Source organism: Oculina patagonica, chromosome 7 (assembly GCF_052425735.1).
Source record: "Oculina patagonica isolate OP01 chromosome 7, crgOcupat, whole genome shotgun sequence".
In the NCBI taxonomy this organism is placed as follows: Eukaryota; Metazoa; Cnidaria; class Anthozoa; order Scleractinia; family Oculinidae; genus Oculina; species Oculina patagonica.
In genome coordinates, this window is record NC_135764.1 from 6,116,118 (window position 1) to 6,131,928 (window position 15,811).

The 15,811-nt window shown below is 40.5% G+C and overlaps 4 protein-coding genes across 5 annotated transcripts; 2 read left to right on the top strand and 2 right to left on the bottom strand.

The window, feature by feature from the left end:
* Nucleotides 1-2,299: 2,299 nt before the first annotated feature.
* LOC144659134 (histamine N-methyltransferase A-like) lies at nucleotides 2,300-2,974 on the top strand. The gene has a single exon (XM_078519580.1). It carries the CDS (start codon nucleotides 2,300-2,302, stop codon nucleotides 2,960-2,962), a length of 663 nt encoding a protein of 220 aa, XP_078375706.1. The 3' UTR covers nucleotides 2,963-2,974.
* Nucleotides 2,975-3,757: 783 nt separating this feature from the next.
* On the bottom strand, nucleotides 3,758-12,797 carry LOC144659447 (histamine N-methyltransferase-like). Of its 2 annotated transcripts, none has more exons than XM_078519892.1 (2): nucleotides 12,692-12,797; nucleotides 3,758-6,145 (listed from the first exon to the last, which is right to left on the bottom strand). In XM_078519892.1, the coding sequence occupies exon 2, from the start codon at nucleotides 6,129-6,131 to the stop codon at nucleotides 5,433-5,435; it is 699 nt and encodes a 232-aa protein (XP_078376018.1). In that variant the 5' UTR covers nucleotides 6,132-6,145; nucleotides 12,692-12,797; the 3' UTR covers nucleotides 3,758-5,432. The 2 variants fall into 2 exon arrangements, with proteins under 2 accessions (XP_078376018.1, XP_078376017.1); XM_078519891.1 differs by lacking the exon at nucleotides 12,692-12,797 and having other exon boundaries at nucleotides 3,762-3,855; nucleotides 5,008-6,465.
* LOC144659457 (histamine N-methyltransferase A-like) lies at nucleotides 11,970-12,664 on the bottom strand. Its single transcript, XM_078519904.1, has one exon. It carries the CDS (start codon nucleotides 12,613-12,615, stop codon nucleotides 11,980-11,982), a length of 636 nt encoding a protein of 211 aa, XP_078376030.1. The 5' UTR covers nucleotides 12,616-12,664; the 3' UTR covers nucleotides 11,970-11,979.
* Nucleotides 12,798-13,264: 467 nt separating the features above from the next.
* LOC144661502 (histamine N-methyltransferase-like) lies at nucleotides 13,265-14,243 on the top strand. The gene has a single exon (XM_078522284.1). The coding sequence runs from the start codon at nucleotides 13,383-13,385 to the stop codon at nucleotides 14,106-14,108; it is 726 nt and encodes a 241-aa protein (XP_078378410.1). The 5' UTR covers nucleotides 13,265-13,382; the 3' UTR covers nucleotides 14,109-14,243.
* The last annotated feature ends 1,568 nt before the right edge of the window (nucleotides 14,244-15,811 follow it).

The window sequence follows — 15,811 nt, forward strand, 5'->3', positions numbered from 1 at the left end:
TAACATTACCGTTCCTGCACATGTATTCCCTGACAGCAGAAGATCGTGCGGAATTTGAAAGTAACACCTCTCTTCGAACAACAACAGAATAATTTCATTCGAAATGCAAGGTTTACAAAGCGATTAGAACTTGGAAAGCAAATGTATCTGACTTTGCGACCGAAATTCTTCAAACCGTATGAACGAAATACGCTGAAACTAGGCACAAACCTTTTCAATATCCTGTTCTAGCTGCAGCTGAAAAAAAAATGCAAAACAAATCGACAAATTGTTCGCAATTTGAAATAACGTCATTTGTTTGATATTTTCAAAAATTCGGCTGAAAACCATCCACCTTTATTGACTGCTAACATTCGATGTATACACACGATCTTTTTAACTTTTACACACAAGATTAAGGTGACTTCAGCCTCAAAACTGGCTGGTACTGGGTTGTTATAAGTATCACATTTATCCGACGGTCAAGACAGACGCATAACACAACAGTTTTTAAAGGAAAAGTAAAGATGTCGCTCGTTCAGGAAATCTACGGAGTGGATTTTCCTGTAAGTTGTTGTGAGTAAGCTTCAACTGTTTGGCAGCGTTGTGGGATAATTACAGAAAAAATCACCGTGGCATTTTAAAAATAATCGCATTTTATTAACAACGAAGGCTTCCGAAAATCCCTCATAACTTAAACAAATCGCGTTTGATCGCTATGAAACTTATCATTTTATATAATTTAAGGATTTTTCTTTCAGATTCTCAAAAATCTAAGCAATCGCTTCACGTTTTCTCGTTTTAAAACGCGTTTAAAAAAGGGAACCGTCAGCCTCATAAATACCCGCGGGCCACCTTAACCCATGAAAATCATCATCTTTGAACATCTAAAGGAAGATAGAACCGCAATTTTCTGTGAGAAATCAAACCACGGCTATAAATATCGATTTTTTTGGAAACGCACGGAAACCATTTGAAAAATTAAGCCTTAATTTTTCAAATGGCAATCTATTTCCATCCGTTGCCAATGACGCTTGTTTACAGTTTCAGTGCTCTAATATAGCAATTGTCAATAAAACTGGACCATTATTTTTAGGTTTCCTCTGGCACAAATAAAATGTTTGGCTGGTTAGAAATTTGGCAGAATCCGTGTCAAAGCCCCTTTAACTGACAGCCGACATGTAGACCCTCCCATTCAGGCTACGTTTACACGAACCGTTCCGAACCGAACCGGACCGGACCTGTTTACATGGAACCATTTGGAACTGATCCAGGTGTTTACACGGAACCGTTCTGGAACCGGTCCGGAACGGATCCATAACTGGACCTGCAAAATAGCAGGTCCAGTTTTAGATCCGTTCCGGACCGGTTCCAGAACGGTCCCGTGTAAACAGAAGGCCTATCCGGTCCGAAAATCGGACCGGATTCGTTCCGGACCGGGCAATTTTTTAATTGCGCGTAGCGGTATCACACTCGCTCTTCAGGCAGACGAACCGAGTTCGATTCCACCCCAGGACACATTATATCGAACATTTTCCTTTTTCCTCTTTCATAAAATTCGAAAAAAAAAACTAAGTGTCTAAAGTGGGCGTAAAAAAAAAATTGCCCGGACCGGTCCCGCGTAAACATAAGGCGCGTTTACGCGGTAGAGAAATTTGGGTACGGACCCGTCGCAAAAATGGTCCGGACCCGACCACTTTTGTAGAGAAACAGTCAAATCAAAACGGGGCCATAGGCGCCTATGGCCCCGTTTTTGGTTGACTGTTTCTCTACAAAAGTGGCCTCAGAACCGACTAGCAACAAAGGGCTCTCATTAGCCAACTGTTACGATTGCGTGTCGTTAGACTAATTAGGGTCTCACACGTCACGCAATAGGCGTCTGCCCCCAGGCTTACTGTGTAATTAACAGGATTTCAAAAGGTTCTTATTGCAAAGTACATGCAAAAATTTCAATTTAGATCTTTCGTTTCGGTTTATCAGTTCCACGCGTGCAAAGAGAAAGAAGAGGCAACTGCAGGTATCTCTGATTCACTTACGGCCCCAATCTATCTAGCGACAAAATATGACCTCCTTTGCCTTAACCAGTGGAGCGCATTATGTTAAAAGTTTGAATGTGTTCCTAGCGAAATCTGGAGAAAGAAAGAAGAATTTTGAGATATTACGAGATCATATACCACCGTTGATTCAAAGGACTATTCCTTTCTGCCAACAACAATCGCGTTTTAATATCTTAAGCGTTGGAAGTGGAACGGGAGAAATGGATCTGGAAATCATGAAAATAATCAAAAAGGAATTTTAGAAAAGCCAGCAAGGCCATCACATGAAATTGTTCAACCGAGCCATCGAGCCTAGTGAATATTCATGTGGTCTTTACAAAGCTGCCATCGAAAACCTACCAAGTTCATTGACATTGCGCGATCAAAACACTGACTTTGACATTTGCCAACAAACCTTTGAAGAGTTCAAAGAATTAACAGAACAAGGTCAGCAGTGTCAAGGGGAATCAGTGAAGTTTGACCTGGTCCATTTCATACACAGTATCTACTATGTCGACATCGAGCAAGCCTTGATTCATTGTTTTGAGAAAGAACTTAGCCACCAGGGAACTTTATCTTGTATCGTCGAGGATCAAGACCTTGCATACCAGGTTTCTTTGATGCAACCCAAGCAGTGGTATGGTACGGGCACGGAGAGCGAAAAGTACGAAACAATTGAGAAGATTATCAAGATCGCTAACGACAACGGCTGGAAACACGAAATATACAGCCAAGAATATTCCATTGATGTTACCGAGGTGTTTGATGAGAAATCAACCGAAGGAAATCTGCTGCTCGACTTCTTGACTCACACTGTGAATTTTCGTGAGACGGCAGACAAACAACTTGTGGAAGAAACGCTTGCACTGATTAAAGATCTGACCACTGTCAAGGATGGAAAGCGTCTTGGAGAGAAAAAGGAATCGCTTGTTCTAATTTACAAGTGAATCAGTTTGCTTTTATAATTTACTTTATTCCCAAAGTTGCTCAATTTCTTTTAATATCCCTACCCCTTGCCTTAATTTTTCAGAAGTCGTTCGCTGCCGTTCAATGGCTGCCGTTTTTTTCGGTTCGTCACGCAACGCTTCTTCCCACAAGCGTGACGTGACGAGCAAAATAACAGTTGTTAAGGAGATTTGACTGGGATAATATAGAACAGGGCTAAGGAATGGTACGTTTTTAACTGAGAAGAGGAGGGCTGGGGCTTCAGAGGGGAGGGTCTTCCTAAAATATGGAGAGATTTAATAGGTAGGGTCAAGCCTAATAAAAGTGGAAGGTTTAGAGGGAGTCAAGCCTTTTTCGGTCTTTTTTTAATTCATATTGCTAAGTACAATGCAAATAAATGTCCCACATCGATGTCATTCAACGTGTTTTAATGCTGTCCCCAAGTTCTTTTAGTTCTTCAATCTTACTTTTAAATTTCCTAAGTTTTTCAAGGTTGTTCATGATTGTAATCGAATCATGCTTTTTTACTTCAAAATTTTACTGAATCTTCTCGCTGCGGCCAGATTCTCTGAAGTCAACAATCTAGAAAGAGACCCTTTGAGCTGCTAAAGTAGAAAGCTTTTATCCAAGCAGTCTTAGAAGCCAAGATGTGAAACTGGAAAAAGAAGTATATTTCCCCCCTGAGAATTTCTTGAACACTTTTGTAGTGCTTTTAACGTTTTAAAAAAAGATCCGTGAGATTTTTTAGCTCTATTTATTAAGAATTATTTTTTTTATTACTGATCATTCCATAGACTTGCACCAAGTCGCCCTCTATTGGCGAGCGAAGCGAGCCGAAAAGCGTCGCGAAGCGACGACCGCGAGTGACGAAGTCGCGAGAGGGCGACTTGTCCCGCTTGAAGGATTTTGAATCAAGTTTCCCGCCAATAGCAACAGGTATCAATTATCAGGGGGCGGTGTTTCTGCGAGCGCGTGACTTTTCTAGCATGAGTCAAGTTTCAATAATTCTTGTTTTGTGATGGCGGAAAGTAGCGCGGGGTCAACTCCGACCTAAACGATCACGCGAATTTCGGTTTCTCCTTGCTCGAAAGAGCAAATTTGTATTCTTTGCGCTAAGGAAGTCGTAAAAACGATTACAGGCGAAGATTGATCGGCCCAGGGGAAAAAACAAGGCTTGCTTAGACCTGGAAATCCTCGCCGGACGGCAATTCTCAGAACCTGAACTGACTACAAATATTATTTGTAGAAACTGTGCCGACAAAAACGAGAAGATCGTGAAGAAAGCAGAAGAAAGTAAACGTTGAATTCGTTGAAGGCTGGTCATGAAGCGATAGCTGAACATTACTTGAATACACATTAAATCGCTTCCTAAACATAGATAGTTTAAGATTGCAAACACTTTTAATCGGCGAAATATGTGATGGCAAATGTTGTGAAGTGCTTCTGGACTTCCAAAACTAATTCTGAACTTTAAATCAATTATGTCCTTAACTGTTCGTCGCTGCAGTCGTCTCCAACATATGAGGCCGCAATCCCACGGTTTTGCAAAGAGTAAACTTGGTCTTTCATGAGCGATACTAAAGGGACAACAACAAGGACTATCGTCGTGTCGCCTCCAATTTCACATGTAGTCGAGTGCAAACGGTGCCAATTCAAACGTTAAGCTTTTGCCCGCTTCCGTGGGCACAGAAACATTTTTTCCGCAGAGATACGCTTCTATGGCCTGATGTTGATTAACCTGCGATCAGGCGTTATTTTTCTCGCGGCGGTGTAGTCACCTTCCCTCCGCCACGAAAAAAAAAGAAAGCCTGATCACAGGTTAGATGTTGATATTCTTTTAACTCATCGTTTCCCGTGACCCTGTTGTGCAATTTCCATCGCTTCTTTCGCTGTTCGCATGATGTGACCTCGATGTGACAAGAAATGACGCGTCAAGAAGCATCGATTTACATTTGAATGACACTTTCTTTGAGATCTCGACTCTGATTGGCCGCGGTTATAATTTATTCACCGACCCGTTTTTGCAAGTTGGAAAAGTCCTTCGTACGTGACATACCTAAACCGCGCGTCGAAGGACTTTGAGAAAGTCTAATCATTCCATGACTATGACTGAAATAGAGCCGAAATATTGTGTATTTCTCTACATCTCAGCCATCTCGCAATAAACTAAACAAAAACTTCAAAACTTCAAAAAATGATCTTTTACCTCGCTTTCTTTATGTTCAATTAAAAACTGTCTGAGATAGTTCTGAATTTTTTCTTGCATTAATGGCAATTCTCTCACACCTAATTATTTAAACAAAAATTGGAATGCACGTCACTCGATCAATACTTAAGCTAACTACCAGGCGAACAGTTGTTTCTCACCGAAAACGATACATTTCTTTGTATTAACAGAGGAAATGTTCACAGTCTATAAGACCTATAGCGCCGGACGCAGTCTACCCCTCTGTAAGCAAGCCATGAGGTTCTTTACTTATAAATGAGTAGAAGTGATTCCTTTTTGTCTCCAAGACGCTTTCCATCCTTGACAGTGGTCAGATCTTTAATGAGTGCAAGCGTTTCTTCCACCAGTTGTTTGTCTGCCGTCTCACGAAAATTCACAGTGTGAGTCAAGAAGTCGAGCAGCAGATTTCCTTCGGTTGATTTCTCATCAAACACCTCCGTAACATCGATGGAATATTCTTGAGTGTATATTTCGTGTTTCCAGCCGTTGTCGTTAGCAATCTTGATAATCTTGTCCGTTGTCTCGTAGATTTCGCCCCCCTTGTCTTTTCCATGCCACTGATTGCTTTGCTTTACAGTTACCCAGTATGACAGGTCCCGCTCTTCGACGATGCAAGCGAAAAATCCCTTGTCGCTTAGTTCTTTCTCAACACAATGAGTCAAGGCCTGCTCGATGTCGACATAGTAGATACTGTGTATGAAATGGACCATGTCAAACTTCACCGATACCTTCTGGCTTTGTTTGTACTCTTCAAAAGTCTGTTGGCGAAGGTCGAACTCTGTCAGTTGATTGTTTAGTGGACTGGGCAGGTTTTCAATGGCAGCTTTGTACAGACCACACGAATATTCATTAGGCTCGATGGCTCGGTTGAACAACTTCATGAAGCGACTTTGTTCGCTTTTCAGAGATTCGTCTTTGATTATTTTCATGATTTCCATATCCATCTCTCCCGTTCCACCTCCAACGCTCAAAATATTGAAACGCGATCGTATATTGCTCAAAGGAAGAATCCTTCGAATTATTGGCGGTAGATGATCTCGTAATATCTCAAACATCTTCATTCTTTCTCCAGTTTTCGCTATGAACGCATTGTAGCGTTTCTGATAAGTGGTTCCAGTACGTATTAAGCCAAACGAAGTCATATTTTCTCCCTCAGTTGAAAAAGGAGCTATATCTGGGATCTGAACTAAATCAGGCCTCTAATTAAATCATCAGGTTACCTTTGTAGAGGAGGCATCAAGAGAATGACCCCTTTTTGAATTCCAGATGCGCCTGTTTAAGCACAGGCAGACCACCCTATGTGTTCGTAGTTAATTATTGTTGTTGACATGAGACGAACAAAAGAAATTTTGAAATCTGTAAGGGCTACTGAAATAAAGCTCTGGAAATTAAATATCTAAACTACATTTCGCTCTAAATATCTTAATGAAGTTGAATGAAACGTTTATCGACTCAATTGTTGCATTTCTTCGCCTGCGCGGGCCGTTTTAAGCGCCTTTTTAACTGATTTAGCAGGCCGAAGGTCGGTAATAGAGAAAGAGAAGACAAGACTTGCAAGTCGGCGGCCGACAGCAGCGACCTCCTCCACTTCAAACCAGAATTAACGCCAAACTTCTGAAAATCTCACCTATCTGACGACGGCTATCGATCGGTGAGTTGTTGCTCTATCTCTTCGCCGAATTTGAACTTCATCCCTCCAACAATGTCCGAGAAAATCCACGCTGAAATCATGCATACGGCTTGCTGACTATGATCGGTGCTCAACTCAGCGACCAGAGAAATAACATCATCGGCCGGCCGTTTCAAATTCACCAATCAGCGCTTGGCATTTCGCGGCAGCCCGCCGCGGCTCAAAACCTGAGATTGGTGAATTTGAAACGGCCGGCCGATGATGTTATTTCCCTGGTCGCTGAGTTGAGCACCGATCATAGTCAGCAAGCCGTATGCATGATTTCAGCGTGGATTTTCTCGGAAATTGTTGGAGGGATGAAGTTCAAATTCGGCGAAGAGATAGAGCAACAACTCACCGATCGATAGCCGTCGTCAGATAGGTGAGATTTTCAGAAGTTTGGCGTTAATTCTGGTTTGAAGTGGAGGAGGTCGCTGCTGTCGGCCGCCGACTTGCAAGTCTTGTCTTCTCTTTCTCTATTACCGACCTTCGGCCTGCTAAATCAGTTAAAAAGGCGCTTAAAACGGCCCGCGCAGGCGAAGAAATGCAACAATTGAGTCGATAAACGTTTCATTCAACTTCATTAAGATATTTAGAGCGAAATGTAGTTTAGATATTTAATTTCCAGAGCTTTATTTCAGTAGCCCTTACAGATTTCAAAATTTCTTTTGTTCGTCTCATGTCAACAACAATAATTAACTACGAACACATAGGGTGGTCTGCCTGTGGTTTAAGGCATGTGCTTGAACCCAGACGTTGAATTCTGTACGATATACGAGTAGAGATGGACGATGGACGATATGCCCATTTTTGACAGAATCCTGCACAATCTTTAGGGAATTTTAAAATATTGAGCAGCCCTCTGCTTTACACCAGTTAAGTACAACCGGAGAATGACACGTGACGTAAACTAATAAAGTTACAACAGCTTTATTTCACTTTCTTTTTCATTTTATTCGGACATCGTTTCAGTTTGTCGAGAAGTCAACTTATTGACACGAAAATGGACATGGATTTTACTGATACTCCGAAATTGTTCAAGGTGCATTTAGCAAGGTTTCACCTGGCAAATGCTTTGTTCCTTGTGTGGGTTGAGCTGGAAGGGAGTGACTTACATTACCACCACCTGTCGTTATTGATACGTGTTAATAAAGGGCTTTAGATCGGAGTAGGAGTACTTTCGAGATAATATTCTGTATAATAGTCTTTCCTGTTTCCTTGCGTGAAAATTAGTTGGCAATACGTCTGCGTGACATTGCGTGACAAAAATACCGCCGTCATAACTTCCGGTGATACGTAAATAAATTCATTTTCTAGACGCCCATCCGCTTGTCAGTTGCAGACCATGCAACTGGTTAAACCAAATTGATATGGCAAAAGATGCGAAAGGGAAAAATAGTATTTATTAGCCTACAGTTTTTTTGTAAAAACGTCTAATTTTCGACCGAGGCTAAGCGCTCTTATTTTTTTCTACGACTTGAGCTTGAAAATTTATATACGTCATTTGCAACACAAATATCGTTCTTACCCAAATTTCAGCCTTGGATACGTTCTTAGGTTGTTCTAAAACTTTGGCCCTTCTCAGCCTCAACGTTCTTATATTAAAAAAGTTCTTGTTATTAGGGACTGTGCAATAATTATCAGGCGGGGGTTGGAAAACCAGAGGGGGGGCATAAAGTAAAATCAAAGCAAGGACAGGGGGGCTCAAAGTAAAAAAAAAATCAAGAGGAGGGGGCTTTACATTTTATTTCAAGTGTTTATTGTTCTCACTGAAAGGCTTAATGCAACCTTGTTATTGATGTAGAATACCGTGACGCATGGTGCAAGCTCCTTATTTTAAATATATAATTAATAGAGGGTCTAACATAGGGTTTGCAATTCCCGCTTCCCGCCACCATTTTTTCCTCTTTCCCGCCATCCCGCTCGCTTCGGACGCGTCATCCCGATCCCGCCGCATTAAAATGTTTTTCCCCGACTGTTCCCAAGTTATCGTATTACAGTAGATCTTTACAGTTGCCTTGGTCAATGATAACGATAGACAGGAGTAGCTAGTTCACTTTGGTAAATCTATGGTTTACCTACTTTACCCTGAGTTGGCGTTCATTCGTTGATCTTTAATGATGCTCTGTCGTTTCTCTGAAGTATCGATGTTATTTCTTTTTCTCTGGCTGATGACCTGTTGTTGTAGTAGCTGTCCTTCCTGTCATGCTGCATTTCCATTTAACTTGGAGGGAATGCAACTAGGCTATGACGATCCACTTCGCCATTTTGATTTTTGACAGCAAGAAGCTTGCAGTTGCCTAATATGGTTAGTGCACTGGACTCTAAATCGAGCAGTCCGGGTTCAAGCCCTGGCCAGGGCACTGCGTTGTGTTCTTGGGCAAGACAATTGACTCTCATAGTGCCTCTCTCCACCCAGGTGTAAAAATGGGTACCGGCGAATTTACTGCTGGGGGTAACCCTGCGATGGACTAGCATCCCATCCGCTCAGACGCTCCATGCTACGTGCGGAAACCGGGATAAGTTCGCGCGCCCAGAAAACATTTCCAAACACATATAGAGTTGGTAGCCGTTGCGTTAACTTCGCTTGCAGTTTCCTCTCTTAAACGGTCGGTGACCCCCACTTTTTTCGGGATATACCAACTTTACCGATAAATCTCTACTGATTGACAAAAAATGAGCGAATTTCCAATGTTGGAACTTTGTTATTTTTTCATTTTCTCCCCTCGCGCGCGACCAAATTAGTCACATTTTCCAGTCTCGAGTGTTCGCAAATCCAATTCTTTAAAGCAAGATTTTCCTTAAGGGACTTCAAAACCGAAATATATTTGTACAATAGACCCACTAAAATAAATTCAGGCAAAGAAAGTTAGCCTACATCAATTAATTTAAAATATTTTGTCGCCCGAAGCCGCTAAGGTCATATCGAGTGACGAAGTGAAATTTATCCAAATACGCGCCCTCTTTCGGTTATCGTATTTCGGAAACGAAGTCGGTGACCCCCACTTTTTTTTTACATTTCTGAGAAAAGTAACTAATAAACTAGCTCTGGTGAAATTTTAAAAAAATTGCAATGTTGGAAGATTTTCGCGCGAACGTCCTTAAAGACAATAGAAGCCATTCATTTAGAACAATGAACAATGAAGCCCCACGGAGTCTTCTTTTATCGTTTATCGTCTATATCTGCTGGAAACGTGATTTTTAAATGGATTTTATAGAAAAAATTGACATGTTTGTGACAGGTCTTAATTAAAAATTAGACGGTGGTCGGACCGCAAATTGATTTTGCTGATAAGGATCAAAAATTCACACGCACGCTGATAATGACGAAAAAGTAGACTGTATAGCGACCTATAGCATCCCGTTTCCCGCCCGAAAAAGACAAGAATTCCCGCGTCTCGCCACGAAAATAACCAACTTCCCGCCTCCCGCCGACCCCTTACAATCCCGCATCCCGCCTTTAAATTTCCTTTCATCCCGCATCCCGCCAGCGAAAACAGGCCCATGACAACATGGCCGTGTTCAATAGAGAGTTGGAGTAGTGCTTCACTTCAAAAAAATAATTCATCCATATCAAGGCAGCTCCAGAAATGTAGAGTAGCACAAAATTTGTGTAAGATGTTCAATTTAATGTTCCGGTTGTTTTAAGTAATTCGTACGGATGGTTTACATGTAATTTAGAAAAACGTTAATTTGGCGACCTTCCTACATTTTGACGCAAATGGTGAGTTTATAGTATTTTCTCAAACTTTTTCATCGGTGCAAATAGCCGAATGTGATTTGGAGCTATCAAAACTGATGCATTGAACTTTCTTTGTCTTCGGTTATGGTACTTTTGGGCGAAATGTGGAAGAGCTGGAGCGTTCCAAGCCTTGAAGTTTGCCCGAGATTAATATTTTGATGATCAAATTGTATTGAGGTTTCTGTTCCGACGATTTCTCGGAAACTTAGAGAGTCATATTAAGATGTTATAATGAGCTAATTGCAGTAGTTTAAACGAAATCCTAGCGCTCAGTTTTCTGTAAATAGCAGTTTTATCCAAATAGGTGTGTTCAATAAAAGTAGCATTGCACAAAACTCGCAATCATTACATCGACATATTGGCGTGTGTATTAATCTTCGATAAATTTAGAGTAAAATGCGAAAGTCTGAGGGAAATCGAGTAGGAAATGGTAAAGTAATTAGACATTTTTGACAGGCATACAGCACGTCATTTATTTCGATCGAGTCACCTTAATTAGTCTCCTTCGCAGCCGTTCGTGGCATCCCAAATAGCGGCTGCGAAGGAGACTAGCATTTAATAGACCCTTTGCTGCATCAGAATTCTTGTGAGATGTCCCAAACGTTACCGCACAGGACTGTGAGTTGTTGCTGTCGTCTCGCTTGTGCTTTGCCGACGAACAGCCACAATATGGTTGTGTTGACCACTGCTTCGAGGTTATGTTTGTTCCAGATACGGATGTCCAACAAGTAAACTTGTAGAATTGCTGGATATCTGTGTCTGGAACAAACATTAACTCGTAGCAATAACAGGTGGGTGTATAAAAGAAATTGCTGGGTATGTGTAAATAAACGGTGTGTGAAAGGGGGGTCATACAAAGTTTCTGACTGATCAGAGGGGGGGGGGAGCAATAACTAAAATCACCTCTTTCAGAAGGGGGGGTATTTCTTAATATTTTCCTACTTGAAGCCCATTTTCCAACCCCTCCCCCCCCCCCCGATAATTATTGCACAGGCCCTAATCAGTAGTTAATTTTTACTTCATAGGCACATAAAGTAACTTTCATTAGTTTTTACATGCAACACGCAGTCATGATAATTACATGACTATGACTAAAATAGAGCTGAAATATTGCGTATTTTTTTCCGTCTCATCTTGCAAAAATATGAACAAAAACTTGGTTTACGATGATAACGATCTTCCTCTTCGTTCTCTTTATTATATTTTGTGCACAACACTGTTATTGACTATGGTTTTTTTTCTTAACTCATTCCTTACATTTGTGGTTATAATTCTCTAAATCCTAAAATGTCTCTACACGTTACTCAATCGATCAGGCCAACAGTTGTTTCTCACCGAAAATGATACCTTTCAGAGGTCTACCCACTAAAAGCAAGGTTCTTTACTTATAAATTAAAAGAAGCGACTCCTTTTTCTCTCCAAGGCGCTTTCCATCTTTGACAGTGGTCAGATCTTTAATCAGTGCAAGCGTTTCTTCCACCAGTTGTTTGTCTGCCGTCTCACGAAAATTCACAGTGTGAGTCAAGAAGTCGAGCAGCAGATTTCCTTCGGTTGATTTCTCATCAAACACCTCGGTAACATCGATGGGATATTCGTGGCTGTATATTTCATGCTTCCAGCCTTTGTCGTTGGCAATCTTGATAATCTTGTCAGCTGTTACAAAGCTCTCGCTATCCGTGTCCTCTCCTTGCCACTGCATGCTCTGCTTCATAGTGACGCAGTATATGAGGTCCTGTCCCTCGACAATGCAAGCGAAAATTCCCTTGTCGCCGAGTTCTTTCTCAAAACAATGAGTCAAGGCCTGCTCGATGTCGACATAGTAGATACTTTGAATGAAATGGACCATCTCAAACTTCGTCGCTTTAACCTGGCTTCCTTTGTACTCTTCAAAGGTTTGCTGGCAAATTTCGAACTCTGTCAATTGATCGTTTAGCGGACTGGGCAGGTTTTCAATGGCAGCTTTGTAGAGACCACAAGAATATTCATTAGGCTCGATTGCTCGGTTGAACAACTTCATATGCTGGCCTTGTTCGCTTTTCAGCAATTCTTCCTTGATAATTTTCACAATTTCCATATCCATTCCCCATTTCCACTTCCAACGCTTAAGATGTTGAAACGCGATCGTTGCTGGCAGAAAGGAAGAGTCAACCTTCGAATCAACGGCGGTATATGGTCTCGTAATAACTCAAAATTCTTCTTTCTTTCTCCAGATTTTGCCACGAACAAACGCAAACTTTTCTCATAATGTTCTCCGGAGGTCAAGGCAAACGTAGTCATATTCGCAGTATTTTCTCTAGTGTATTAGAAGCTATATTCAAGAGAAATCGAGATAGGTAGATTTTAAGAATGACTCAAGCCAACGCCTTATCTACGCCACGGTTCGTTTCGAAAGGTTCCAATATACATTCATGTTACTACAGAATACGTATTAAATAAATGTAAATTTAGATGTTTCGTTTCGTTTCATTACTTTCTCAGTAAAGAAGCAATTCTACCGTGTCGAATAGATAAAAGGTTGACTTCATTCGTTCTTCTACAACTTATATCCCACATTTTAATACTGCTTCTTCTTCAATCTAGGTGCAAAATATGACGTCGTTTGCCTTAACCTCTGGAGTACATTATGTTACAAGTTTAAATGTGTTCTTAGCGAAATCTGGAGAAAGAAAGAAGAATTTCGAGATATTACGAGATCATATACCGCCGTTGATTCAAAGGATTCTTCCTTCGTGCCAAAATCGATCGCGTTTTAATATCTTAAGTGTTGGAAGTGGAACGGGAGAAATGGATCTGGAAATCATGAAAATAATCAAAAAGGAATTTCAGAAAAGCCAGCAAGGCCATCACATAAAATTGTTCAACCGAGCCATCGAGCCTAGTGAATATTCATGTGGTCTTTACAAAGCTGCCATCGAAAACCTACCAAGTTCATTGACATTGCGCGATCAAAACACTGACTTTGACATTTGCCAACAAACCTTTGAAGAGTTCAAAGAATTAACAGAACAAGGTCAGCAGTGTCAGGGTGAATCAGTGAAGTTTGACCTGGTCCATTTCATACACAGTATTTACTATGTTGACATCGAGCAAGCCTTGATTCATTGTTTTGAGAAAGAACTTAGCCACCAGGGAACTTTCTCTTGTATCGTCGAGGATCAAGACCTTGCATACCAGGTATCTTTGATGCAACCCAAGCAGTGGTATGGTAAGGGCACGGAGAGCGAAAAGTACGAAACAATTGAGAAGATTATCAAGATCGCTGACGACAACGGCTGGAAACACGAAATATACAGCCAAGAATATCCCATCGATGTTACCGAGGTGTTTGATGAGAAATCAACCGAAGGAAATCTGCTGCTCGACTTTTTGACTCACACTGTGAATTTTCGTGAGACGGCAGACAAACAACTGGTGGAAGAAACGCTTGCACTGATTAAAGATCTGACCACTGTCAAGGATGGAAAGCGTCTTGGAGACAAAAAGGAATCACTTCTTTTAATATACAAGTGAATCAGTTTGCTTTTATACTTTTACTTTATTCGCAACTTTGCTCAACTGACTTCTTTTAATATCCCTACCCCTTGCCTTAATTATTTTTTCAGAAGTCGTTCGCTCCCGCTCAATGGCTGCCGTTCCTTCGGTTCGTCACGCAACGCTTTTTCCAACAAGCGTGGCGTGACGACCAAAATAACAGCTGTAAAGGAGACTTGACTTGGATAATATAGAACAGGGCTAAGGGATGGTACGTTTTTAACTGGGAAGGGGAGGGCTGGGGCTTCAGAGTGGAGGGTCGTCCTAAAAAAATGGAGAGTTTAGGGAGGGCCAAGTTTAAAAAAGTGAAGGGTTTAGGGACATTTTAAATTAAATATTGCTTGGATGTACAATGCAAATAAGGCAAATAAAGGTACCACATAGGCATAAATAGATTGTGCTCGGCAACTTCTGAGCAACTTTTAGCGTTTTGAGCAACTTTTTGTAGTACCAGCAACCTAGGGCAACTTTTGCCTTCCTTGGCAACTTTTGAGCAACAAATCGATATAAAACCGATCTAAACCATAAAAGGTCGTTTCATTTCGAAGGATTTGTATCTTTTTTATCTTTTTCATTTTTATTTTTAATTTTTTTATTTTTTTATCTATTATTGAAGTTATGTTGAGTTTAAAGAGTATATTGTTTACAACAAAGTATTTATATTTCTCATATAACAATGGCATTTTGGCCTCTTTTAATGATTGTAAGGAAATTTAATGAAAATGTTTAAATGGTAACAAACAAACAAACAAACAAACAAACAAACACGTTTTGAGTATTTATCTAAAACAAAACGACTCTAGACTCTAGACAGCAAGCAACTTTTCTAAATTTTGGTGGCAACTTTTGGATATTTGAGAAACTTTAGAGCAACTTTTGGGTATATTGTGAAGCAACTTTTCCTGAATTTACTAGCACAATCTATTCATGCCTAGTACCACATCGATATCATGCAACGTGTTTTAATGCTGTCTCCGAGTCATTCCAGTTCTTCAATCTTACTCTTGAATTTCCTAAGTTTCTCGAGGTTGTTCATGATTGCAATCGAATCATGCTTTTTCAATTTAAAATTTTTCTGAATCTTCCCGCTGCGGCCAGATTCTCTGAAGTCAACAATCAAGAAAGAGACCGTCTTTGAGCTGCTAAAGTACAAAGCTTTTATCCAAGCAGTCTTTAAAGAAGCCAAGATGTGAAACTGGAAAAAGAAGTATATTCCGCAATAAGACTGAAATCTACTCATAGCACAGTAACGTTTTGTGTATTGCTTCAGTTTAACATCTCACTGTAATTCACTTTTCTAATTGTTTCAGGGGGGTTTGATTTAGGTATTTAGGTATTTTAATTGTGTCCCCAATTAGTCGATAAGGGCTAAACACACAGACACGGTAATAAAGTTTTTATTATTATTATTATTAGTTCGATTCGGACGAAAGTAACAGAGGTTGCTATTACCAAAATAGACTCGCCTTCAATTTAGATACATAAAGATCACGTTAATGCGGACAATTGTCTTACAGGCGCAATTCGCGTTAATTTACGTCGCGTTAATTTCAAATGCCTTATTAACACAAGCGTTATTTTCCTATAATAAGGTATATATAATTCAAACGAAAAGAAGAACACACACAGCCAGTCAGACTTCGACTTATAAGCAAACCTTTTATTCATCTTTTCGAAAAGCT